This window comes from Triplophysa dalaica, chromosome 6, assembly GCF_015846415.1.
Source record: "Triplophysa dalaica isolate WHDGS20190420 chromosome 6, ASM1584641v1, whole genome shotgun sequence".
Taxonomy (NCBI): domain Eukaryota; kingdom Metazoa; phylum Chordata; class Actinopteri; order Cypriniformes; family Nemacheilidae; genus Triplophysa; species Triplophysa dalaica.
In genome coordinates this window covers 5,117,294-5,144,731 of record NC_079547.1, presented here as the reverse complement: position 1 = coordinate 5,144,731, position 27,438 = coordinate 5,117,294, and the positions used below count along the sequence as shown (strand labels likewise).

Below are 27,438 nucleotides of genomic sequence, written 5' to 3'. Positions count from 1 at the left end.
TCTCTCTCTCTCTGTGCCCATATGAGAGTGCAGAACATCGCGGGACAACCACAGTTTAACGTTTCCGAAACAACTTCTAGATCAACAATAAATGTTTACGTTTACCGATTCCAAAATGTGAGTCATGCACAAGCACGAAAGCCACATAATCTCCGGTCTCAGCCCTCAGACGTCACGCCCACAGACCGCTGGCTGAACGTCTGATGCACGAAGCACAAACTGTAAACAACTCACAAGTTCTATATTCAATTTAATTGGTTGAATTAAACCGGAGACGTGTCCCTTTCTTTAACGATCCGTCCGGAATCACAGCTTGAATGTGATTGGCAGACAGCCTCTTGGGCGGTCCTTGGCCCCTGAAGGCTGCTATGAAGTCTAGATGAACTTGTGTGCCCTCGTTTCAGGGGCGTGTTCAAATCTCTGAATATTTCACTAATGATGTCATATCTCAGTCCAATTTAAACATGCATATATTCCCTTCCGTTCACAAACACATCATGGCTAATCAGCCAATATAATAATAGCAGGTGAAACCGCTGATTGACACACACCTCCTCTTGGATGTCTAGTGTGTCTCGCCGGATCCGTAGCGGTGGTGCGGCCCATCGCTACGCAGGCTATGCCCCTCAGGTCTCATTAGCACAGGGGATCATTAAACACGCAGCTGCTAATGAGCAGCAGGAGATGAGACGCACACGGTCTCAGAGACAGAAGCCGTTCCGTTACAGCCTTCATGTTGTGACCAGAGGGATTTAGCATGTGTGTGGCTACAATTGTGGTTTCACAGTGGTGTTACAATAAAGAATTTCCTTTTGTAGATCAACAGAGTAGTTTTTCATATCTTGCCATGTATCTGAATTCGATTAGAAGACGTGGCCGCAAACAAACTCAAGAAAATATCCTAATTATACAGTCTGGCCAACATGATGGTGATGGCCAGACAGCATTTGTCTGGTTTGTGGTAATCGGTCAGCCGCCAGTCTGGTTGGTCTTACAAGTGTAAAGAAGCTAAAACCATCGAACCAGACCAGCTTGACTAATGAAAACCAGCTTGGTTTCCAGCTATGGGCTGCGAACCACTTTAGACTGGTCTTTGCAGGATATTTTAGCAGGGATGCTGTGTAGTGAGTAATACATCTCAGGTTTCCACTTACCTTTAGAAACCTGTAGAGAAGGAACGTAAACCAGTTTGTGAGCATCTTCTCAGCTACTGATTCAGTCCTGAGGGGGAAAACAGAAAAATAGGGTTTAGTCTCATGCGAGTCCCCAACACAACCTTTAAGACAGAGAGAGAAAAGATCGACAGAAAGAAAGAGATAAACGTACAAAAGTCTACCACGGTTTAATTCTAGCAACTGGGCACTTCCAGCATTATGAATGTGAATTAATTATCTGTATATATTTGACTTACCCCCTCATCTTTTTGAGAGACAAGGTACCTTCAGGGATTTCTTTGAATGAAAATGCAAAAACCAGAAGCTATAGTACTCAACAAACGGAGAGACAATGTCTCTTTAGTGAATATAAAATTGTTATTTTTATGTGCCCATTTATGAGGAAAATGGACCATTGAGGATGTGACAATTCACTTATTGTGATTTTTATAAAAATCAAATAACAAATATTGACTTCTGAACTATTATGATGGTGAACATTTTTGATACAAACTAGATTTTTTTCATTTTACAGGTGACATTAGCATGGAAGTTGGCAACTCTAGTCTTTCGGTATCGTTTTTGTTACCACAAATTGACCATCATCTTACTATATTTGTTTTTCAACTATAGAATCCGTGTATCATTCGTTCTTTTCATATTCAATTGAGATTCCAAAATCGGAAAATTAAAAAACGGTTTGTTATTTCGTTATTCGTTTATAAATGTGATACCAAAAAACAAATAACGGGTCATTTTTCGTACTTTTGATTTAATGCTCAGATCAAAAATAGGAAATGAAATAAAGGGGACACGACAGATTTTGATTTTGAGATTTAATTTGTTCGATTTGGGTAAACCGGAAGTTATCTTCGTGTGTATGTGTTGCACTTGGAAGTTTGCCGCATTTGCAAAAAGTTAAAAGAAGCCTGAAAATCCTCAATCTTGCAGTGATTGACTAAGTAATTGTTTTTGTAATTTCGTATCGACACCATGGCCGTACTGGAATCATATGCTGATTTAATTAAAGACTTATTTGAAACTGTCAAGACACATAAAGAGATGTCAACTACGCTGCAGAAGATGGGTATCCAGCGAAGTTCTGCTACAAAATGCTACAATAAAAATATCTGCTTTTTGGCTAGATGTTAGTCATGAATACTGGGTATAACTCCAATGTAGAACGTCTAACGCACCCTCAAAGAACTCGAGATATGGCACCCCAAATTGTCCAATAACCCAAAAATGCTACAGTAAAACTGTTTTCTTGCATGACGGTAGACATCAAGACAAGGTGTAACCTAGCTGTGGAACTTTTAACGCACCATCAAAGACATACTTGTACAAAAACACAGTTCTGTGTCAAAGTTTACTTAAATATATATACATGTAACTACATAGCAGTAATATAATGTGTGTATAATGCACTGGCTAAGACCAACAAGAGTATAATAAATTGTATAAGAACAATGGATCAGTAAAAAATTAGAATAAGCTTTATTTTCAAATTGTGCACACAAAGACAAGCAACGTGTTGTGGTTTCAGGAGCTCAGAATGAAAAAATACAGTATAGACAAACAAAGGAAATAGAAAAAATAAATATATAGAATAAAAACAGTTAATTATATATATGCAAAGTATAACAAAACGGTGTATACTATGTTTTTTTTACAAATATACACGTAAATTACTCATGCATAAACCGTACTGCATGTTCTGCACCAGAATATTGCACTTTCAAACATGTAGGTACTTTTGGATTCGATTAATATTCATGGTGGACATAGGCTGCCTAAAAAAACTGTTCGATCAATGTAATATAGAGAATGTTAAGGGGAGTGGGTGATGGAGGTTCCACGTGAAGTTCACGGTCATCTCAAGGGGCATTCAGCAGGTCATGACTTAGACAGCGAGCAGCAGCCCATCCTCTGTGCACTCTCTCTCACACACGCACGCAGGCAGGCACAGACACACGCCAACAGACACACACACACGCGCGCGCACACAGAAACACACACACAAAAAAGTTTTTATTTTAAAAACGTAAAAGAAGAGAAACGCGAGATGGTCCCTAAGAAGCTAAGCGTGAATAAGAAACTGCGAATAAGAAGCTGGATTCAGCCTCGTCTCATTTCAGAACTTCGCTGGATACCCATCTTCTGCAGCGTAGTTGACATCTCTTTATGTGTCCTGACAGTTTCAAATAAGTCTTTAATTAAATCAGCATATGATTCCAGTGCGGCCAGGGTGTCGATACGAAATTACAAAAAAAATTACTTAGTCAATCACTGCAAGATTGAGGGTTTTCAGGCTTCTTTTAACTGCAACACATACACACACGAAGATAACTTCCGGCTTACCCAAATCGAACAAATTCAATCTCAAAATCAAAATCTGTCGTGTCCCCTTTGTTTCATTTCCCATTTTTGATCTGAGCATTAAATCAAAAGTACGAAAAATGACCCGTTATTTGTTTTTTGGTATCACATTTATAAACGAATAACGAAATAACAAACCGTTTTTTAATTTTCCGATTTTGGAATCTCAATTGAATATGAAAAGAACGAATGATACACGGATTCTATAGCTACACAAATGTTCATCAATCCGTCCCCCCAAAAAAAGTTTTCCTATAATAAGACTGCGATTCATTTTCCTTAGGATAAAGAAAGTGAGAGACGGAGTGAAAGAGAGAGAAACATGTTTGAAGAGGTCTCGCATTTCCTCATTTTCACAGCCTCGTAAGAAAAGTGTTTGCGATAACCAACATCTCGGGGTTGTTTTATTAAACTCCCGTTTGACATCAAAGCGCTGCAGTGGAATTATTCGGCCAGCGGTGCCGAACGCAGCTCGAGGGAAAAAAGCTTCAAAGAAGCCACGCGCCGATAATTCTGCATTAATAACAAACCGACGCGCCCGCTCTCTTCCCTCACGGAGCCAACCACTAATCTTCATTAAGAAAGCGTCAATTAAAAACATTCGGTATCTCGTGTCATTAAACAGAAACCTGGCGTACGATAACAGTCTAAAGAAAGTCCCTCAGACTGAAGCTAATTACACGGCTTGCTCATTAACGGACCTTATTAGCGCTAATCTGCTCGCGGCGCGCGAGGAGGCGTACACGAGGAATCAGGTGGAATATGTTTGTTTTTACCATCTGTGATAAATGATTCCCTCATTCTACTTTGAGACTAAAGAATACGAGACTGACACCAACGCTAACTTATGAAAATGAACAATGATTTAACTATAACAAACAATAGTTAGATGATGTTCGTTTGTCGTGTGTGAGAGCAGAATGGAAATTGAGAAACGTAACCGACGATGGCCAAATCAGATGAGAAATTGAGGCAACAATAGACCTAGCCTAAAACAAACTGAATTACATCCCAGGATCTGTTCACACCGCACACAAATCTGATTTGTTGCTCAAATCTGATTTCTGACTGTCCACACTTCTCTTGTTAAGCCATGAAATCGGATCCGTTTGTTCAGCATTTACCCCTCATGATTGATGCCGTAACGACGCAAATACAGCATCAAAAAGCATTGTACTATGGTAATGGCCATCGAAACGCAGATGCATATTCTGATATGCTGTTCTGAGCCAATGGATGTAATAGTAAACCGTTTGAAATACTTCCAAGTAGAGGCAGTTCGGAGGAACCTAAAAGCACTGGTTCTCAAACCCTTTGAGTAGACTAGCAGACCCAAATACAGACTTAGAATCTTAAACTTAGAATTTTAATTAAACCAAAAATATATAGTTTGCTGGAACATCAATTGTTTTGGTTAGTGGTCTTATTTTTCTGATGTATTGCCTACATTTTTTTATTAATTTCTAATGCCACAAATTTTGTGCCCCCCCTGGATCCATCTTGGGGCCCTTCTATTTTTGTTCCAAAAATAAAATTATTTCATAATTTATTCACCCTCTTGAAAAATGGTACAATTGTGATTGCTATGTTAATACATTTACCTGTGTTGCTATTTAAATTTTTCAAGATTTTTAGATACTTTAAGTGAATGCGAGCCCTATTTGTCTCAATCCAGTCAGTAAACTGAAGTTGTGAGTTCTAGGTAGATGCAACACATCAACGCAATACAACATTTTGGAAAGCGCTGATTTGTTTTTGGTAATATTGATTTGAGAATAAACATCCCCGCAGAGTCTTCTTCAAGCTCTCAACAGATTCTCCATCTACTGTCACGCATTCAACTGTGTCTCGCTTCCAGCGTTCCTCCCTCACGCTTTCTCTCTGCAGGGAGCATGTGTCTAGTCAGGTGTGTAATATCACATGACAGAAAGAGACGGACGAACGAGGATTGGCCATGAAAGGGCAAATAGAGGAAGAGGGAGAAATGCAAGAGAGAGACAGAAAATATTTTTAAATTTTCTGAAAATGTGTTTGGTATTTGCTTGCTTGTTGCTAGGCGGTTCCTTACTTGCCCAAGTCAACAGAAATCAACAGAATCACTTATTTAATACAGTCTACTTTTCTTGCCTGCCTTATTGCCCTCTGGGCAAAACTTGTGAGAAAGAACTCTCAAAAGGTAAGCTCACATGATCCATGTTTGTTCTACAATTACATCACAAAGTTTATCTTTGCTGAAATCTCTAACCCTCAGTATGACCAACAATAAGACTGCTAATTACTTCATACTTTCTCAGTTTCGTCAAAGGTAACCCAACAACATCAAAAGGTAACTCTGCGAACGTACTGTACCTTCTAAGCAGAAGTTTGGGGTGGTTCTTGCTCTCCAGGTTCTTGTCGATGAGGTCTGACAGGAGCTGTTTCAGTACGCCGGTCGCATACTCCATCTCCCCCTGCAAGGCACTCATGATGAGAGATGCAACGTTACCGCGGTCCCTCATGGAAAAGGAGCGCTGAGCCTCTAGCGTCCGGATGAATGTCAACAGGAAGTGCTTCTTATTCAAGAGCTGCCCGAAGAGAGTCAGAGCTTTCTCCACATTGGCTGGCACCTGAAAGAGAGCCAAATGAAAAACTTGTCATCTTTTTAGGCCATTCTAAATCCGTATGACTTTCTTTCTTGTGCAGAACACAAAAGAAGATATTTTGAAGAATGTTGACCCTCGCCTTGTATGGTCATCAAACCACTAAGACATTTCTCGAAAAATATATTTTTTGGTGTTCCACAGAAGAAAGAGTCGTATACAGCTTTTAACAACATGAATGAAAACTTTCATATTCATTTCCAGCTGACTATAGTCTGTAAAAGAGTGTGAGTATATACCTCCATCTCTTTCAGCACAGGATGGTCCTCTATTCCCGGGAAAAGGACTCTCATCGCGTATGTACGATAATCAAGGAACGGAATTCCAGATCCGTCCAGGTCCTGAGTCAACTCATGGATATCAGTCTGCAGCTCGGCAAATGCTAGAGTTAGAGAGAGAAAGAGAGACAGGTGGTTAAACAAGATGTAGTTTAATAAAAGCAAAGTTTAGACACCTGGCAAAGAGTCTGGTCCATACTGCGAATTTTTTTGGGAAAAAAACTGCGAACTCAGACAGGACAAGACCACCTGAATGGCATGTTTTAAATTTGCTTTTGGGGCGGTTACATTGAAAATCAATGGAACTCATTGCCATCTCTGCCAACATTTGTAGAGACTTCATGTGGATGTTCTGGACCGTTCTCCTATCCTAAGTTTCTGCGAAGTGTCCGGCTGCCACTCACCTAATCAATTTGAATGTTGTGGTTATTTATCGCCACACTTTATTCATCCTGGAGGAACGTTTCATCATTTATTTGTGATGTGTCACTCTCAGGTCGAACGATCAATCTCTCTTATCCTCTCTATTCCGGCGCTTATCCCTCTCTGTGTCTGGAGACAGACAAGGTCGTCACCTCGGGCTCGACAGAGACGGATAATGGGCGACTTGTCTCTCGCCCTTGTGACCACGGGAATGAGACGACCGTTCGGCGTGCGTGTACGTGTGTATGATAAATTATGTTTGCATTGTGACGGTTGAGGTTATCTCAAACAGGAGTCAAACTAAAACAAAGACAATCAAATACTGACCCTGAGAGAGCGAGAGACACACACAGAGGAGAAAACAAAGAGAAACAAAGAACAACTAACAAATGAAAGACAAACCTCATTTTGGAAGTATTGGAAAGAAAATGAAAGAGTGGTAAGAACAGATGTAAAGATTCGACAATAGAACAAACAACTGAACAAACAAAGAAAAGCACGATCAAACAAAACTAAGAATAAAAGTGGAGAGGAGGAAGGAACAAAACAAAATCAAAAGACAAATTAAAACGAAACCGCAAACAAAATAACAAAAGAAAGGGAAGGTCAAAAAAATATATATATAATAATAATAATAAACATAAAACAAAAACCCAAATAAAATAACAAAAGCAAAAGAAAGGAAGGAAGGTAAAATAAACTAAATAAACAAAAACATGCAAACAAACAAACAAAACTAAGGATCAAAAGAGCAAAAGGGGGAAGGAACAAAAACAAACAAATGCTCAAACAAACAAAAAAAGGAACAAAACAGCAAAAGGAGGAAATCAAAAACGAATAAAAAAATAATGAACATAAAACAAAACAGCAAACAAAATAACAAAACCAAAGGTCAAATAAACAAAATAACAAACAAACAAAACTAAGGATAAAAAGAGCAAAATAAGGAAGGAACAAAAACAAATGAGAAAGAATAAAAGTAGAAAAACAGCAAACGGATAAAATGTAAACAAAACAACAAACAAAAAAATAAAGGAGGAAACGAAAGGATGCTTTACCCTCTTTGCACTCCAGGGCGACTCTGGATTCCAGGGTGTGCATCTGTAACTGCAGGCGCTTCAGTGTACGGTCGGCATCTCGGGACTTGCGTTTGTAGGCAATGAGAATGATGATGATGACCAGAAGAAGAAGACCTCCTCCTCCCCCAATTCCAATGATGGCGGGAAGAGTCAGTAGACTGTCCGAGTAGATTTGTAGAGTTCCAGGAGAATATCTGTATCCTCCAGCCAGCACCTACACAACAGACATTTTTTTATAAATATTGCACCGCAGGATAAATCATCTCAAGACGTTGCGACTACAATGCAATCTATCCCAGAACTACATGTTGACCTCTCCATATCACTATTTATTGACATGGTAAAGTCCTCAAGTATAACAGCATTATAGCAATATTTAATTTCACGGAGGTGTTACAGATCACATTTAACAGTGTTTAGAAAGAAATGGGGTTAAGAGGTGTGTAAATGGTGGCCAGACGAATGACTTTCACACAGCTTGCATATAGGTCAAATATATAGGTCGAGGACAAACATGTGGGTCTCTGGGTCTCGGAGTATTTCGCTCTCTCTCTCCGGCTTACAGTTGTATCAAAGAGAATGAGGGCAGATCGCTTGGGAAATACACACAGGTTATGGTTTATCAACTGCTATAAAAACACAAGACTGATGTAATAATTGAATATGTACAGTAAATAAAGCAAAGCTATTTAAAGATGAAAATACAGTTCTGATCCTGTGTGAACACAGATCTGATTCTGTAAACAAATCCAACACAAACCCCTGAGAAGAGACAACAGAAACTCTTCTCAGTAACATGATGCTGAGAAACACAAGAAACAAAAATGAGATCAGAAGATAGTCGTGGGAAGAAAATTAAAGACTTACGGTGACTTTTTGCTTGCCGGTGAGATTAGGCCACTCGCACACCAGTTGTGTTTCAGAGACGGTCAACACACACGGTTTGTCACCGATCAGGACGGTGTAGTTTAACCTGTAGTTGCTGGCCGCTGAAGGAATGAGATTCCTCCCCTGAAAAAAACACACAATGTCTCTCATTTTCTTTCTTTCTTCAGCAATTCTCGTCTCCCACCACAGACAAACATTCTCTGGTCTATTTCCCACAGTGACATGTTTGCGCTCGGGAATATACCACCAGATTACCAACACACGTATTTCTCTCTCTGCCCAAATGACTTATGGGAAAGCAAAAGCCGAAGGGAAAATCCTTCTCAAATGTTTGCATGCTTCGTTTAGAGACATGTATCACTGGAGGGTTGCATTAAACACAGAGAAACACACACATTGCATGTCCCAGGAGACAGGGCATGAAAATCAAACGGATAACGTGATGCATGCTTGCTTAAAGGCAGAAATTAAATAATTTTCATGACAAAAATAACCTGACAGTTAGGTCATAGAACAGAGAACATTTACAAAAGTAATTTAGGAAACATGTTTACTGAGGAACAAACATGATATTGTAGAAAACACAACTAGATCTGTTGGCACAATAGAACTAGGTGAATATTTTGCATTTGTTGAATAGATTTGTGTAATTATTTCTTGAAACTGTTCTATTGCACACTGTTTTTCATCATTGTTAACTTGTGTTTTTTTAGTGCTGTCAAATTCCTAATTAAAAGAGCGTTGTTACATAATTTGTGTGTGTGGCATGCATATTCATATTTATAATTTATATATATGTATATATTTAAGAAATACGAGTGATTTGTATTAATTGATGTTAAAACATAAAAAATTGTTTCAATAAAAATGTATATATATTTGTGTAAATATTTGTTAAATATACAGATATACATACATGTGTATAAATAAATATTAGTGCTGTCAATCGTTTAAAAAATTGACAAATTAATCACACATTTTTGGGGGAATTGTGATTAATTTCACATGACATTAATGTTTTAAAATATACTTGTAGATTCTAATAATTTCACATTTAATCTCCAAATTGATGTAGAAACAACATAAAGAGAGTCTATTTTTTTATTTCATGGAAACCTGTATCACTGAAATCACTACTACTACTGCTGTATCTATGAAATTCAACATTGAAGTATAATTGAAAGCCATCAGTTATGAGGCTTTAAAAAACTTTTAATTTAAGTGAACTTTAAACAATATTTATAAGCCTATTATAATTTCATATCTGTGTCCTTCTCCTACCTGTCTAATGGATAGGAAATATACAGAAATTGAAAGTTCTCCAATACTTTACAGTCTTGACCACTAAATTCTAAACTTTTTTAAACCTATAAAACACATGAATTATGTTAATATTTTTTGACACGTTAATCTGAAAAAAAAATATTGCATGCATTAATTCATTATTTAATACACCTCACACACAAACAGTATTTAATATAAACACAAACTTTTATTTTGGAAACGATTAATCCCGATTAACCGGTTTGACAGTGCTAGTTTTGTAATCCAAGTCAAGAATTCTATTTTTAATTTCATTTGTTTTTGAAGAACATGGATCTGCAGGTAAAGTATACACAACTAACTTTAAATGGACTGTGAGGAAAAATAAGTTCAGAGTTTCAGAGTTATATGAAAATTCCTGTAACCAATTTCAAACACGAAGTATTATGAGTCCAAGAAATCCAAATAGACACAGGGAATCCCAAATGTGTTCTTCTCATCCATTTTAGACATGCACGCACAATCTCACCTTCAATTTCAGTGGAGATCCGGGTTTGAGCTCCAGCATTGATGGGCTGAGGGGCTCGAACACGGGGTCAGGATAGAAACTGAAGCTCTCATTAACCACCAGGAGAGACTGAACGCCATCCATGATAAATCCAATCTCATCCGGAACGCTTCCCACCTCTGAGAAGCCCCTCTCCGAGCCGGCCACAGATGGAACCAGACAGACCATCACGGTGTTGTTCACAACAGTACAGTTCTGTAAGAGAGATTTAATGATCATTACAGTCTTTCAAAGCCAATAAAGACAGAGGAAGTAGAGAGACCCCTGACACCGATGGTGAGAGAAAGAGATGTTCAGGTGAGCAGGGTGAAGGTGGAGATAAGGTTACAGTCGGCCCCAGGAGTTTCTCATGCCTTTTTAGAGCTGTTTTATGTTCTATGTGCTGTGGGCCGTTGACATTTTAAAGGTTAAACTGGGGAGAGGTGATTCAATATCTCACATACACACAGAAAAACATGTGAAGGCACACAGGGCAGTTTTTGCAAGAAAATGTGCGTTCAAAACAGTCACCGTCGTATGAAGTAACTAGTTGATCTGTGTGAAAATTTCTGATGTTTTGCACCAACCTGAATTGAACATGCACTGTTGAATCTGTTAATACTTACATTGACCGACTGGATGCTCCCATATTTGGCTCTCATCTTCGGCTCTCTGACAGTGGCGAGATTCGTGCCGATGACCGTTAACAGGGTTCCACCACTAAGAAACAGAAAATAAATCGCTTAACCATCCACCCAACGATTTGGTTCCTGAATCCTTAACAATCTATGAAAGAGCCTTCATGTTCTCCATAGGCTGTAAACAGGGCGGTCTGACAGTCCAATCAAAGTCAGTATATTTGTAAGAAATCTGTCTTAGCGACCACTTTTAATTGATTTGAGAGATGTTTATCAATATGTGCTAATATTTGTTATATATTACAATATATATAAGTGCAATCAAAGTATGCATATTTTCCATTTTGAAACACTTGACAGAAGTTTAAATGTTCGAAATCACTTTTGTAGACAAAAATATAATTGTAGAAACATAATAATTTATTTTATTAAAATATTTTTGGACTTGTGAATGCTGAAAAAGGAGCGAGTAAGAGAACAAATTGCTCAAAGCCGTTTTAAACACTTTTCATATGATAGGATGCCAAAAATACGTTTCGATCTCTTTTGGATGCTTTTTATCATAACATAATCCCTTCAGTTATAATTGTGTGTTTATCAGTAAATGTGTTCCCTAGGAATTAAACCCATAATCTCAACACTTCACTAGTTGCACGCAGAATCTGTAAAAATAAAGTTGCATTATATAAATATATCAATTAAAGATAGATAAGTAAACGATTTACAATCGAAAAATCTTGGAGGAGTCGGTTGACTTGTGCATCCATTATCGTGTGGGATGTGTCTAACCCGCCCCTCTTCACACTTCTGTCCTCTCTCTCTCTTTGGATGTGAAATGCTTGTTCACAGCTCTAGACTGGCAACGTGTGTGTGTTTAGCAGCTTTAGGCTGCCATCACTTTTATTGGTCTGCTGGCTGTGATGTCACTCAAATCTCCTGAGGAAAAGCTGTAAAGGCACGTTCCGCACGACAACTGGACGACTGTTCAGATCTTTCTCTAAACCCCACAGAGCACCCAAAAGGAGGAACACTTATCCCAAGCGAAATAGTTTTTAAAGATTTAAATCGATGATTGGTTGAGCATCAGAAAGTGTTAAATAAACCCGTCCATCCGCTGGCGCACACCCGTACCTGGCGATGCTCCAGTCGGGTTCCATCCTCAGTATTATTGGGTCGTCCATGTAGTTAAACTTCACCTCTGGGTTTCTCAACTCTGCTGCGTTTATATCCACCATGACTGGAGTCCCGCCAGAACCCAAACCCGCTGGAGTCACACATACGATCTCACGGGAACCTCGCCTGTGACACAAACACACCAAGAATTAGAACAATATCTGTAATGACATCATAATCATTACATATCATCTACGTATTTTCTTTTCAGCAACAACGACGGAGGACATTTACATCTACGAGTTTAAAGGTACAGTAGCTTTCTTCAAGCATGATGGATGAGATCCGGTCTACAGATTGACCAGACGTGTATGTGCGCGTCCGCCGCGTGCAAGTGTGAAAGTCTGTCCTTCAACACTTGCCGTGTTGCCATGGCAACCGTGTTCACAACACGCAGTCGAGAAACCTGCTGAGATCTGGACATATTTTGACAAGACTGCCGTCACGAGTGCAGAGGGGCGGTCTGAACGAACATGCACAGATCAATCATTTTTGCCTTGGTTTGAGATTTACCCGTGAACGAGAGACAGCAAAAACAAATGATTTTTCTTTTCACAGATTTAAGATTTGTGAAAGTGCTTTGCAGACTGACTATATCTTAGGAGACGAGGCAAATAAACCCTTACAGTATTGTAGGGCTTATGTGTTGTGAAGCAATACAGTAAAATAATGATTAGTTTACGATCACCTGTGAGGATAAAAGAAAATGGGATCATCTGGATGCATTACGGTAATGAGAATATGGGGAGAAATTGAGCTTAATGGTCATAAACATAATTATAATATAATATGCTTTTATTTCTTTATGCAACGTATCTTTATTTTCATTATATTAGAATGTGACCAGTGCATGTTCTCATGAGACACCCAGCTATCACTGTACTGTATTACGTATTTAACAGTCATGAAAGGTGTTGAATAATGTCACTTTTAAACACAGTGTGATGAATAATAAATACAGTAAAGCTTGTCAGAATGCAGGTGAGTCAGTATGAGTCAAAAGTGGGACCATGAGAGCATCATTACCTCTCAAAGCTGCAGGTATTGAGTCCGATTTTAATGGACACTGCGCTGCCGGCGTTCAAATGGCTGCCTTGAATTGTGATTCTGGTGCCTCCGGAAATTGGACCGTGTGACGGCACCACACGTGTGAAGTATGGAGACTGGACACACACAGACAAATGCATACAAATTATCTCTGATTTGAAAGACAGAACCAAGGGGCACAATGCTATTTAAAAAAAGAATCATGCAAAATACTGTTTATTCTTATTCGTATTTGTGACTCACCACAAATGTGAAGGCCTTAGGAGACACGGCTCGATACTCAGGGAGACAGTCCCTGACACACACCTCAACATGAGACTCCTGTACACGATAACCTGTGGCATCAGCCAGACGACATACAATCCTGAAGAAAGAGAGAAAAAGTGAGAGAGATAACGATGCGCGTTGGATTTGGACGCTGGCATTCACCACTCAAATGAAAATCTGTTTCACCAATGACTGAGTGGTTGAACATAAGATGACAAACAGGTTAATGCTTCACCATAGGCAGAAAACTCACACACACACAGCTGTAACACTTTACAGTGAGTCTTGCTGAACTGTAAAATGTGTGTCTGTGTTCAACAGCCTTTCTGTTATTAATGGAACAGACACTGAACCTTCCCATCATGCCCTTGGGCACACCCTCCACTGTCTGTGGTACGTTATTAACTCTCTTGTCCGGTCAGAGTGTTGCGAGCTTCACACAAAAGCTTTGTGCCAATCTCAGATAACAGCTCGCGATAAAAATGAGTGTTTTTTCTTTGATAAAAAAATTGTCCTTGTTTGTTTACCAAAAATTGAAATTCTGTTATTAATGTTATAAATAAACCATAGTCGCATCATCACTTTCACATTGTCAATGTGTTTTAGCAACAGTACTTGAAACGATTTTAAATTGTTAATGTTTACAGAAATGTTAATTTTCGTTGTTTTTGTGCATGTAAATAATAATCCACGATACACGTTTTTCAAAGACGTGATCTTAAATCCGATTGGCTGGCTTTGCACAATTTTAGGCTTACTACTGCTTACTGGTAAGTAAACTTCGTTTGGGCCAACATTTGTACTCACTGTTCAGCGCTGATATATTCCTCCTCGATGGGCTGACAGGACACTTTACCGATCCGAACGCCATTCTGGATGTCTTTGAACTGAAGGCCCAGATTCTCTCCCGTGATGGTGAGTCTGGTTCCGCCCTGCCGTGGTCCCGTTTCAGGAGACAACTGGACCAAACAAACAAAATCACCAACATTACTGAGTGCGTCTCAATAGACAGCCTTTTACACTAAAAACTTCAACATTCACCAGATCATCTCGACCGTGTCTTATGGAAATAACGTCATGCCGGTTTCAAACAACAAGACGGCGTATAAATAACGGAAGATTGGTTTAAACCCTTCAAAACGACACAATCGCTCAATTTTCATACGGAGAGAGAAAACGAGAAGAGCAGAGGCAAACACAAGCGAGTAATTGGTTTCTGAGGGACCGTCTTCATTTGACATTCACACGTTTCTACACATAGATGATAAAAATGAAAGCGGTGCCTGTGTGAAGATACAGCAAAATAAAGATGGAAAGAGAGAGTGAATAGGTGTACATCTTCTCAACAGATGGCTTTCAAAGCACCCACAGAGAGCTAATAATCCATGTGATAAATTCATTCTTTCCCAAATTAAATTAACACCTAATCTAATAAGTAAAAGACGACAGCGGTACTGGAGAGAGAGAGAGAGAGAGAGAGAGAGAGAGAAAGAGAGAGCAGGACAGATCGCAGGAGGAGAACAAAGGAGAACTTTAATTAAATGATCTAATTTTAGTAACTGGATCTTCTAAAACTTAACATTCAGTTGGAAGCCGAATTTGGAAATCTTTTAAATGCTGGAAATAAAATCTACTTTATGTCGTTCTCACATCAGAGCTGTTTGTGTTGGTTCGATTAATCTGTTTTCTGAATTCTGTCAGACATGTAAGTTAATTGGAGCCATTGTTGTGTGGTTACCAACGTTCATCAAAATTCGGAAGAAAGAAGAAAGTGAGTCAAATTTGAGTAAATGAGTAAGAATGTAAAGTTTTGATGAACTATTCCATAAAAGAAGATATTTTGAAGAAAGTTGGTAACCGAACAGCACAGGCACCCATTGACTTCTATTGTATGGACATGATACCAATGCAAGTCAATGGGTGCCAGTTAATAACATTCTCCCAAATACCTCCTTTTGTGTTCAAAAAAGGTCAAAAGGTTTCAAATGACACAAGTGTGAGTTTTTATTTTGGGGTAGACTATCCCTTTAAGTGTAATGTCTGATAGTATCTCATCATCCAAGTGTTTTTAATGAGGGTTTGTTCACCTTGAAGATGCGAGGATGGGTGCAGCGGCTGTTGCCGGCGGTGACGTGCATCCAGGTGTGTTCAGGCTGAGCACATTCCTGACGGAGAGAACACTTCCTGTCCTGAACGCACCATCCACAATCAAAACTGGGGTCCGATTTCAGACACAACCCGCAGCTCTCCCTCAATGCATAACACTTATACAGGTGAGCTGTTAGAAAGAAAAATATTTTCCAATATTACACAAACTCTTTGTAGACCGTGTCCTCCAACAAATCGCAGAGAATGAGAAAGTATTTGTTTACATAAGCAAAAAAGTTTTAAGACATTTATAAACACTGCGGCGTTGCTCTCTGCAGCATCCCGTGGGCGTTGCTAGGTTGCCTCGTACAGCATACTGCACCGTTTGCCATGGTTACCTTGTATGTTGTAGGGGTTGTCGATGATGAAGTTTCCATTCCACACCACAGACAGATCGACAGGGAGGTCACTGATGTCACTTCCTTCATAGTTGTACTGAAACACAAAACACAGACAAAACATAACTTACATTACATAATACAACGGTTTATTCTTTTAATTAATAATAAAAATAACTTCTTATTGAACATTGGTCTCAGAATTGTGTACATGCTGTTTTATAAAAGAAACATGCTTTGAGATTTTAAAATGGTTAGGGAGGCTTAAGTGTGAACATAATGGATGCTATTGACCTCCAACACTCAATTCTGAGCAACCTTCAGAAACACATTTGCTGAAGTATCTTCTGAGGTGAGACGGGACTCTTCTCAACCCTCAGTCTGTTATTTTACTGTATTATTAATAAGATATCATTTATTTAAGAGATGTTCTCAACCAAGACCTTCAGCGTGTACCGAACCACACAGACATACTGCGCAGTGCCCCCACACACACACAAAAGCACACAGTTCAGGACAGTGAAGGACATCCTCTGATGTTAGTCTACAGAATAGTGGCTTTCTGAACCAGAGAAGAGAAAAGGTCAACAAAAGAAACTTGTGGGCAAAAATCCTCCACACTTGTACACATTGTTTTTTTCATAAAAGTTAGACTCTGTTCACTCTCTGGACATGTTCCCAAAAAACATCTTACAATTACAAATACGGTACTTTTTAATTTTTAATTTTTTTTCATTACTCAAAGTACAGAATTTACAATTAGAAAAAAATAAGGTGCACAATAAACCCAGAAATATATATTAAGTAAGATAAGACAGTTCTGATTTCACAGTAACGTTAGATAAGAAATGTCAGGTGCTGAAATGCTTCAGACCTCAGTAACAGATGAGAAACATCTCCTCTCTTCTATCAGCATCTGTGTGACTGTAGAGTCAGCACAGCTCAAACACACCAAACCCACATACAGTGTGACAGTATGAATAGAGACAAAACTGAATAGAGATTAATGAACAAGGGCTACAACGCTTCGTCTGAGAGAGAGAGAGAGAGCAGAGCGTTAACAACAGAAACACAGGAAATAAATGAAATACTCGGGAGAGAGATAGAGAGAGAGCTGCATTAAAATTAGAGAACATCTGCAGTATGCCTGTGTTGCTAGGGTGTTGCTACAGTATGCGTGTGGTTGCCAGGGCATTGTTGTGGTATTCATGGGGTTGCTGGGGCCTTGCCACAGTATGCCTATGGTTGCTAGGACATTGGTGCAGTATGCCCGTGTTGCTAGGGTGTTGCTACAGTATGTGTGTGGTTGCCAGGCCATTTTTGTGGTATCCCTGTGGTTGCTAGGGCGTTGCAACAGTATGCCTATGGTTGCTAGGACTTTGCTGCAGTTTGCTTTTGGTTGCTAGGGTGTTGCTTTAGTATGTGTGTGGTTGCCAGGGCATTGTTGTTGTATCCCTGGGGTTTGCTGGGGCCTTGCCACAGTATGCCTATGGTTGCTAGGACATTGGTGCAGTATGCCTGTGTTGCTAGGGTGTTGCTACAGTATGTGTGTGGTTGCCAGGGCATTGTTGTGGTATCCCTGTGGTTGCTAGGGCGTTGCAACAGTATGCCTATGGTTGCTAGGACTTTGCTGCCGTATGCTTTTGTATGCTAGGGTGTTGCTTCAGTATGTGTGTGGTTGCCAGGGCATTGTTGTGGTATCCCTGGGGTTTCTGGGGCTAGCAACAGTATGCCTATGGTTGCTAGGATGTTTCTACAGTATGACTGAGGTTGCCAAGGTGTTGCAACAGTACGCCTATGTTCGGTGGTAAACTGCTACAGTATGTCTGTGCTGGCTATGACATGTTGCTATGACATGTATATGGTTGCTAGGACGTTTCTAAAGCCTGCTTATGGTTGCTAGCATGTTTATACAGTATACCTGTAGTTGCTAGGGTGTTGCAACAATTTGTTTATGATTGGGTAGGACGTTTCTACAGTATGCCTGCGTTTGCTGTGGATTTGCTACAATATGCCTGTGGTTGCTAGGACATTCAAGGGCCTAGATTTGGTTTGAACATTGGGGGGTTGAACGTCCCAGATAGCACACGAACATCACGGAGACGTCTATTTGATGTGTGTGTTTACATCTGGAAGACGTATTTTTTAGAGTGTTTGCTCATCTGCAATACGTCTATAGGATGTTTCGTGTTAGAAGATGTCTTTAAGATGTAATGATTTAGAATGTATGTTAAACTGACATAAATTCTAACATAGAAGAGATTATTAAAAGAAAGATATTAAGAATTGAAAGCGCCAGCAGGCGGCAGCGATTCACTCTTTTAATGAGTGAGCCACTTAAATTATTAATTCATCAATTCGTTCAAAAGTCAGATTATTTTAGGAAGAAAACAAACATCAATGTGAATGCTTTTGTCATTGATAATTACAGACACTATTGAAAAATGAACTAGCAAAACAGATGGCTGCTTTGGGAACTTATACTGATAGTTATAGCTAAATACATTGCAATGGATTAGCTAGCTAACATATATGGTGTGTACTTAGCTATTATTACACAATATTCTCATACCTCATTCTCAGTACATGCTTTATTTTTTTTGCATCCCTCTCTGACCAGCAGTTAAATATAGTACGCTGTGCAGCGCTTCTCTTCATTTTTGGCGTACGTTAAGTTACCCGTGTGCTCTCCCATTCAAACACCACTCGCGTTGGTTTGGTGAAAGTGCGACTCATTGGTTGGGCGTTACCAATCGGTTCAATGGAGGGGGAGTATTTTTTGTCTAATTTATTATGACAAACTCATATTTAATTAGGAAAAAAATTATTGTCACAAAATAAAGTAATTCTACATATTTTTCATTTGATCTACTGTGATTTTCATGTTGAAATATTGGAGGGGTTGAAACTGATGGATTTGAATATTGGGGGGGTTACCTCCCCCCCATCTCCCCCATAAACTACGCCCCTGAGGACATTGCTACAGTATACCTGTGGTTTCCTAGGGCACTGCTACAGTTTCCCTGTGGTCATGAGGGGATTGCTTACCCTTCATAAAAAACTGTCTTGTTGACCATTAAAAAATGAGTACAAAAACAAGACCAATACAAATAACTATGACATACAATAACTGTACATTTTGTAATCTGCCTTGAAAACCCTCATAAATAACAGATAATTAATCTGGGCACCAAGCATTTGATCGTTCATTAGTTAAGAAATTAAATACAATTTATGGTCTTTACATGAGTTATCGTGTGTCTGAATGCAGCTGTCTTACATGTATCGTATGGTAATGTATTTACCCTGCAGGCTGGAGACCGTATGCGATCAGACCACGAGAGACGGGCGTTTTGAGCAGGCAGTTAACCTCTGACTGGCGTAGGAAGACCGAACGCTCACGTAATTAAATAAAGCAGATATGACGCGATGGGGCTGAAGAGGAGAGTGTGTATTAGTGCATGTGGGAACAGCCTGGAGGTTCGGCCTACTGATATGATAATTACTGTAAATTGTTTGATTTCATTTACTGATATACACGTTCTATATTAAGAGAAAGCAGATCTCCAGCGCTTCACTTTCTCCAGTGTGCTGGTCTGATCTCGGCACGACACTGCAGTGATTAAAGGGTTGTCGGTTCAAACCCCATCTGGGACGCCAAAAGATGTTGATTTAGTGCCGGAGAACTGACGGTTTAATGACCCTGGCCTTCCTCTGACCCTGGCTATTGTGTCCTGGAGGATGATTCCTGCAGCTCCAGGGAAACTTTTGACACGGACCCCACACGGGCAGCATCACTTTATCATCCCAGGAAAAGCAAACAAATATAAAAGTATTAAACATATCAAAGGGTGTGCATGATCTCACAATCATTGATCAAATATGTTTTCCAGGAACATTTGACATCTTGCATCTTAAAGAATTGGTATAAAAAATAATTGTTGTCTATATAACTAAAATGTTGTATAGAATATTATAAATACGGCAGAGCATGACAACAAACGCAGAAATACTAATCTGACAGAAGCATATTATGTATTTTATGTGATCTGTTAAGTTAAGTGTTAAGTGTATAAAAACCTACAAAACATAACAGACAGACAGATTATTGTTAAGATACAAATTAAAGTTGTATCTGCAACAAATAATAAAACAAATATTTCGTAAAATTATAACAAAATTATAATAAATTCATTGGCATAGGATGTATTTGTGACAATTTGTCAGAATTTTTATCGCTACAGGTATGTTATATTTTGGTTGTCGTTCTTTTTTGTTCTTTTATTTTGTTGTATTATTCTTTTGTGTTTATTTGTTCATTAGTTTAAAAAGTATGCAAGCAAGATCACATCGCTCATTTTGCAGTATTAAAATCTCTCTCTCTCTCTCTCTCTCTCTCTCTCTCTTGCATGTGCAGTAAGTTTCTAGAAGGCTTTTCTGTCCCTGAATGGCCCTTCGGCTATGGCACATTCTTTCTCACCTTCATTGTTCTTTACCGTAGTATCTATTACTGTCGCTCGTTCTCTCTCTCTCACTGTAATTAATCATCATTTTTTATCGGTGTCTCCTCTAATTGGTTCTCATCAGAACTCATCGCTGGAGCTCTCACACACACACACACACACACACACACACCAGCAGCTCTATCTTTCCATCTCGTTTCTTCTGCCCGCCGTCTGTCTCCTGACAGTCAGAAAGAGCTTCAAAGAGAATGATGAATTATACAACAAGCATCTGCTCTGATACTGTACATGTATTCTTTCTTTCTCCTCATGACATTTAGGGAAAAAATAAACCCAATAGGACTTGACTTCACGTGTTAACTTATGAAATGAATTAAACTTTTTTTTATCCGGTTTGACATTAAAATGGTTTCATTTTGTTGTGTGTGATTTTAAAAGACTGCGGTTTTGGTATCTTAATATAGACTTGCCATAGACTACTATTGTTTTATACTGAGCTCATGGTATTTTCCATACCCTGCCCCTACACATAAACATGAGAAACCTTTCGGCATTTATAAATATGCATCATTTAGTACCAAAATGTATTTTGTAATTCTAATACAGATTATATTCTGATTGGACAAACCACAGGTCAGCATGGCAATGACAATCAATGTATTGTATTTTGAACATTTCAGCAAACTCCCAGGTGAACAAAAAGCATGAAACCACTTAAGATTATTTGATTGATTATAATTATTATTATTATCTACTGACACACATTTCCCATGAGCCCCTCTGACTTCCAGCTGAATCCAGTTAGTGGAACGTCAGCTGTGGTTTTCCCATGCAGTCGGATCACAGCTCTGTCTGTCCGCTCCAGACGTCAGAAGGAAAAAGTAGGAGTGTGTGTTTGTGCTTCACCAGATTTGGCCTGCTCCTTGACCACTAAGATGCAAAATAACCTCCCAACCAAAACCATAATAACAAACTAGAACTGTATCATCCAAATGGACCCAGAGCCAAACAGAGAAATGAAAACACTCTGAAAGAAGACAAAGAGAAAGGGCCGGTATCCAATAACACACATTTCTGTTGATGTGTGTTGAACATCAAGACATTCCAAAACTGTTTATAACGTTTAAGATCTGCCAAATAACTCACGGACAGCAGAACTGATTCTCAACCATCTGCGCTGCTTAAATTAAACAATAAGACACTGCGTGTGTGAATGTGATTATTGTTCCAATGTCGTCTTCTCCTGTCTGGAATTCTTCTGATTAAACCAATGTGCATTGCGTATCAAAACTCTGTGCGTTTGCTACAATTTGACACTTTTCCTCAGTCCACTTGTTGAAAATTCCCGGAATATTCCAGTAAGACTGTTTGTACTCACCGTGCTTTTCTGGCACTGGATGCTGGAGCTGTTGAAGCGCAGTGCCGTCACGCTGTGCGCCTCTCCCTGGATGCGGAAGATGCACTCATAGTTTTTCTGGCCGGACTGAGGCTGTGGAAGGTTTCGAGCGGACAGCGTGATGGGCTTGGGAACGCCAACGGGAATGTACATCGGTGTGGAAGGCAGAATCTGGGGACAATCCTGCAAAATAACAAGTGCAATCCATTATTTATGAACCGCTTGACTTAACCATTCCTAACCATCTTCACCCAACGTCACAATAGAACAGGTCGTGAACCCATCACCAGTTCAGTCCCATTGGACTAACCTGGTTAACTCTGGGTTAAAGGTCCTGCTCGATGGCACAGGGGCAATAGAAGGGATCGGGCAGCCTTCTGGTTACCAGCTCCACAACATTACAGTAAGTATCGAGCCTTTTAGATACAACTCAGATACAGTATCATGCCCGTTTGATGCCTGGTTGAACATGCTAACTGGAGACATATGGAGCAGAATCGTTTCAACTAACCGAGACAGATATGAGCAGGATGGAGACATCATCTGGAGTGTGTCCCAGAACAGTGTGTGTGATGGGGGAATAAATCCTGATCATTTTAATGCTTGTACCTGATGTGGCCAGTATCTGCAGTGCACGTAAAAAACCTGCATGCCTCTCATCTGCCTGAATGTTATAGAAAATACCGTACGCTTACGTATGTGTGTGCCAGACAACCAGCTTTGCGGACTGACACTCATCGTGGCAAATAATATGTTACAAAAAGCCAATATTACCAAAAAAAGAGTACTAATGGTCTAAATATGAGCACAATTCCTTAGGGATATTCAGAATAATAGAAAAACTAGAAGTGTGATAGCTGATATACAACAGTTATGTACTCAAGCAATGTAGAGGATGTGATATTTTGTGAATACAGGCATGCAAAATGGCAATGTGTATTAAAATGATACTTTACTATCGAATTAAAATTTCCCCATGTTTTACTTACCCTCAAGGCATCCAAACTGAATATTGTTTTCTTGTTGAAGAATAATGCAGTGGGAGTTATAATACCACGTATCATTTTACTTCCAAACAGTAGAATGGGAGTGAATGGGTGTCGACTGTTTGAAGCTCAAAAAGTGCATCCATCGATAAATAACAAAGGTCTTCTGAAGCTAATCGTTTGTTTAAGAGAAATATCCATATTGACAGCGCTATTACCATTGTTGTCTAGCTTCTTTCAAACGCGCGTGAACCAGAAGCTTGTTTTTCCGGCAAATGACGGTGACGAAAGCTCCCGCTATAGTAGACGCTTTCCTATTGGAACAATGCCTGCGTCATCTTCCAGAACAAGATTCTTGTTCACTCGCATTCGAGAGGTGACTCGTAAAATAAACTGTGGATGTATTTAACACCAATAAACCTTCCAAACCGCAATTATCAGACCGTGTTTAAAACCACAGAGATGAAAATTATTTTACAATTTTATGAAATCTTTCTCAATAACATACTTCAGATCTTTGGAGAGTTCAAATGTTCTTGTGAATTTCCTCTGCAGATAGACATAATGTTGTTCTCTGGTTTTGTGCTAGTGTGGTGAAGTAGTGAAGAATGACCGCAGCACTGATCGGTCAGCCACTCACATGCTTGTAATGGGCATATGTTTCAAACCACGGCATGCGAACAGATGCACATGATTATAATAGATGACTAATGTGCAGAAAGAAACTCTGCTGAGCCTCAGAAAACTATAATAAGATGGCGTCATGTTAAAATGAGTAATCAAATGATTTGTTCTTATTCTCACTTTTTGCTTACAACATATATCACCATGGTAACCACAGTTTTCAACCAAAAATATAGTTACGAAATGACAAATACAAGTCACAAAATGCAAGAATACTGCGGTAGTACTATATATTTTGAGTCTATACAACAAACCATCACAAAGTGGGCAAGAAAATCCTTTATCCTCCTGACAATCAACGTCTTGCAGTAAACGATGTACGGACACTCAGTTATTAATGACAGGGCCATAAAATCCACTCTAGAAATGGAAGTCAGAGAGTTTAGAGCAATAAAGGGAAAATGATCCATAACAGGACATCAGAAACGCTCTGATCGCTCTCAAGTCAGTGTGCTGAACTAATTTAAATGTTTAAATTCAATTTATTTCAATGAAAAGACCTAATTCAAACATTTCAATGTTAAATTGAATGGAAAGCAAAGCTACCAATCACGTCAGAGATAAGAGCCCTGCAGTACACAATTACCCGTCTAGAACCATGACATTACCCGCCGAGCTCCATCCCAAACCCACTACAGTGTCCTCGCTGTCGCCTTTAAGAAAGCAACCTAACTCAAACTGTGTATTGCCAATATGATGCCATGATACTTAAAGCTGTATTCCGTAAGATTTCCTCTATATCGCCATCTCTGTTCAAAATATTAAACTACAGGTTACTTTACGTTCTTGCCTTTATGTAGGACAATTCAGATTTTTTTGTTCATAATTTTGTTTCATAAAAGTGTATCAAGAAAAAGAGTAATCACACCGATTCTTTTCTCAGCTCTCAGCATCCATCTCTCCCTTTCTCTGGTTTAATTATTCAAAGTGGATTAGATCTGAGCTTCCAGCTGCCCAACGCATCCCAGCAATGAATATTACATAGAGAAAGAGAGAGAGGGAACAGTGCGGAAAAGATAAAGGCTGACGGTTATGAACTAAGAAATTGGGAAGAGAGCAGAAAGAATAGAAGACGGGAAAAAGAGAACCAAGCAGGAAGAGACAGAGAAGGATGTCAAAGCGCTGGAACAGTGAATTGTGGGTAATGGGGTCAGGGGGGGATTCCAAAGGCCATGTGACCTCTTTTCAAGGTCCCTCTGGAATGTAGATGCTATAATGAGTGCAGGAGACATGGAGGCTCTCATGTTCCGACGTTGAGAAACATGCTTGTTTGTGAAAAAACGGTTCAACCATGTGTCTTTAAGGCATGTTTCTTTAAGAGGAAAAATTAATTTTTAAATTTCTTTGTTTTGAAAATACACAAAGAACATATTTTGAAGAAAGTACTGTAGGAAAGCAAACAGTTCTGGGGCACTTTTGACTACCATTTCTAATTTTTTAAGTGAAAAAGTACATAATTTATACACAGAATAGAAATCTTTGACACCTGCACAGACATTATCACAGGGAATATTCTTAATATTCTTTAGTTTTTTCCTTAAATTAAGAACACATTTTGAACTGAGACCTCCTCCAAAGGTTTTTAAGACCCCACAATCAACGGTTCACAATAAACGGCATACGTCTAAGCAAAATTCGCCATCTGCCAGTAAATGAATCGCCTGTTGGCAGTAAATTGATTATGAACTGCAACATGGTTTAAATGGAATTATAAGGATGATAATCAGAACATGACTGACAGAAGCGATTAAAATCAAAGATAGACAAACCGTCTATTAAAAAAAAATGTCGCGACTCATGAGCCTTTAACTGTAACATCACATGACAGGTTACCACCACAAGGGTCACTACACCTTCTGACTAACACACTTCCCTGTGCCATCACGTGAAATTATTTTTTAATAAAACAAATTAAGAGAGATCTTCAGGGTGAATGTGTCCTGAAGAGAGCTGAATGGGAACATGTTTGTCTTGGCGAAATTTCCAAGAGATATTATTATTAAAATCTCAATGAGGTCTTCGGGGTTGGGAAAAATGACAATTTAAAAATTCCTCATATTGTAGGCCCCCTTAGGTTTTTTTTGTATCACAAAAAAGTGGAAAATAATTAACATCAAAATAATACTTTCCCCCTAAACTACAAATTATCCTTTTATATATTTTTGCTCCTGATAATTGTCTCCATTCGCCACTGGCAAAAACTTCCAGCTGACCCCTGAGAGTGTGTTTATTCAGAGCCAGCATGACAGTTCATTAGCTGTTGAAAAGAATGCTGGCATCTGAGTTCTGTGTGTCTGTGGAACGCTCCAGAATTTCGCTGTCTTTACAGTTTCTTGCTACCTCTTGACAGCATACAGGCAAGGACAGCGCGGCAACGCCTTTCTGTCCTGTGCCTCACATTATATTTTCCTCCCCTCCTCTCATAACGCTTCTTCCCTGCTTCCCTTCTCTCTCTCTCTATCTTTCGCTCTCTCTCTCTCTCTTTGTGAAATAGATGGCGTCAGGTCTATAATATAAACACCACGCCACTGCCTGAACTTTCTCACTCCCTCCTTTAACTCTTTTTGCTCACACTTTCTCTCACACACATCTGGAGTCTATTAGAGAAAACACGCTTGTGTCATCTGCTCCTCCACAGGCTTTGGAAACTCAGAATTATGGGAGATTCCCAGTGGACTCCCACGCAGCCAATGAGAGAGCATATCCATCCACATGATGACCAAACCCACTCAACTCTTATCTATCCCTATTCAGTGAAACAGATCGAGTTTCTCATGATACTGAGGACAGACATAGATGGGGGTTACATGAAAAGGAGAGAAACGCAATCTGTCAAATGTCCAGGATTAGGTCATTTTTTTATCCTCACTTGAAGCAGAATTCTGAGTGAAACTAAATCACTGCAGTCGGCAGATATTTAATGTTTATTATAAAACTGACTGATGGCTCCCGTATGACTTTAAAGCTTTAGAAGACAATAAGACGCTTGAGGCCAAGCTATAATGTAAAATATAACACTACATATCTTGCCAACAATACTTTATTATCTGGATTTATATTCAATGTTGTGTGAGCCTTTGGCACCTTTTATACTTTATTACACTTATAATATAAAATATTCAGGTACATCACCATTCAAGTTTGGAAACAAAAATTGTGAGAACAATGTTATTTTTAATAGTAAAACTAAAATTGGATTAAAAATATATAATTATTTTAATTGATGACAATAAGAAAGAAATAGCCTCCAATTACAGCCCATAAATGATAGAAATTCCCCCCAAACTGTTGAAAAAGCAGGACTTTGGACCAATGAGATTTCACAATTGCCGATGAAACACGTTGACGCTACATGAAAACTGATTTATGATTTCTCACTCCAGTTCATGACACAGGAATGTACAAGATGTGATGCAATTCGTACCTCGGACATGTTCACACGGCCTTCCTGGAAAGAGCAGTCCTTGGCATTCTGTGTGCACAAATGTCTGTATTTGCACCAGTGACACGGGAAGGAGCCGTTCACACATGACAGACACCTGAAAAAGACAGATAGGTGAGATATAGACAGGCAGGTGAGTTAACCTGAACACAAAATACTGTCGCACATCTTCCGAATGTGACAGAAAGCTCTAGATAATACTGAAA

General features: G+C 39.1%; 1 protein-coding gene across 1 annotated transcript in view; it reads right to left on the bottom strand.

Moving 5' to 3' along the window:
• The window catches only part of plxna1b (plexin A1b), an 87,434-nt gene that overhangs the window by 9,855 nt on the left and 50,141 nt on the right, over nucleotides 1-27,438 (bottom strand). Inside the window, exons 9-23 of the mRNA XM_056749981.1 lie at nucleotides 27,215-27,329; nucleotides 22,103-22,303; nucleotides 16,262-16,358; nucleotides 15,863-16,053; nucleotides 14,583-14,734; nucleotides 13,752-13,872; nucleotides 13,488-13,624; nucleotides 12,420-12,587; nucleotides 11,277-11,370; nucleotides 10,633-10,866; nucleotides 8,820-8,963; nucleotides 7,932-8,166; nucleotides 6,412-6,554; nucleotides 5,883-6,139; nucleotides 1,155-1,221 (exon numbers count right to left, since the gene is read on the bottom strand). Of these exons, the coding sequence (XP_056605959.1) occupies nucleotides 1,155-1,221; nucleotides 5,883-6,139; nucleotides 6,412-6,554; nucleotides 7,932-8,166; nucleotides 8,820-8,963; nucleotides 10,633-10,866; nucleotides 11,277-11,370; nucleotides 12,420-12,587; nucleotides 13,488-13,624; nucleotides 13,752-13,872; nucleotides 14,583-14,734; nucleotides 15,863-16,053; nucleotides 16,262-16,358; nucleotides 22,103-22,303; nucleotides 27,215-27,329 (2,356 nt within the window). The remainder of the gene's footprint in view (nucleotides 1-1,154; nucleotides 1,222-5,882; nucleotides 6,140-6,411; nucleotides 6,555-7,931; nucleotides 8,167-8,819; nucleotides 8,964-10,632; nucleotides 10,867-11,276; nucleotides 11,371-12,419; nucleotides 12,588-13,487; nucleotides 13,625-13,751; nucleotides 13,873-14,582; nucleotides 14,735-15,862; nucleotides 16,054-16,261; nucleotides 16,359-22,102; nucleotides 22,304-27,214; nucleotides 27,330-27,438) is intronic.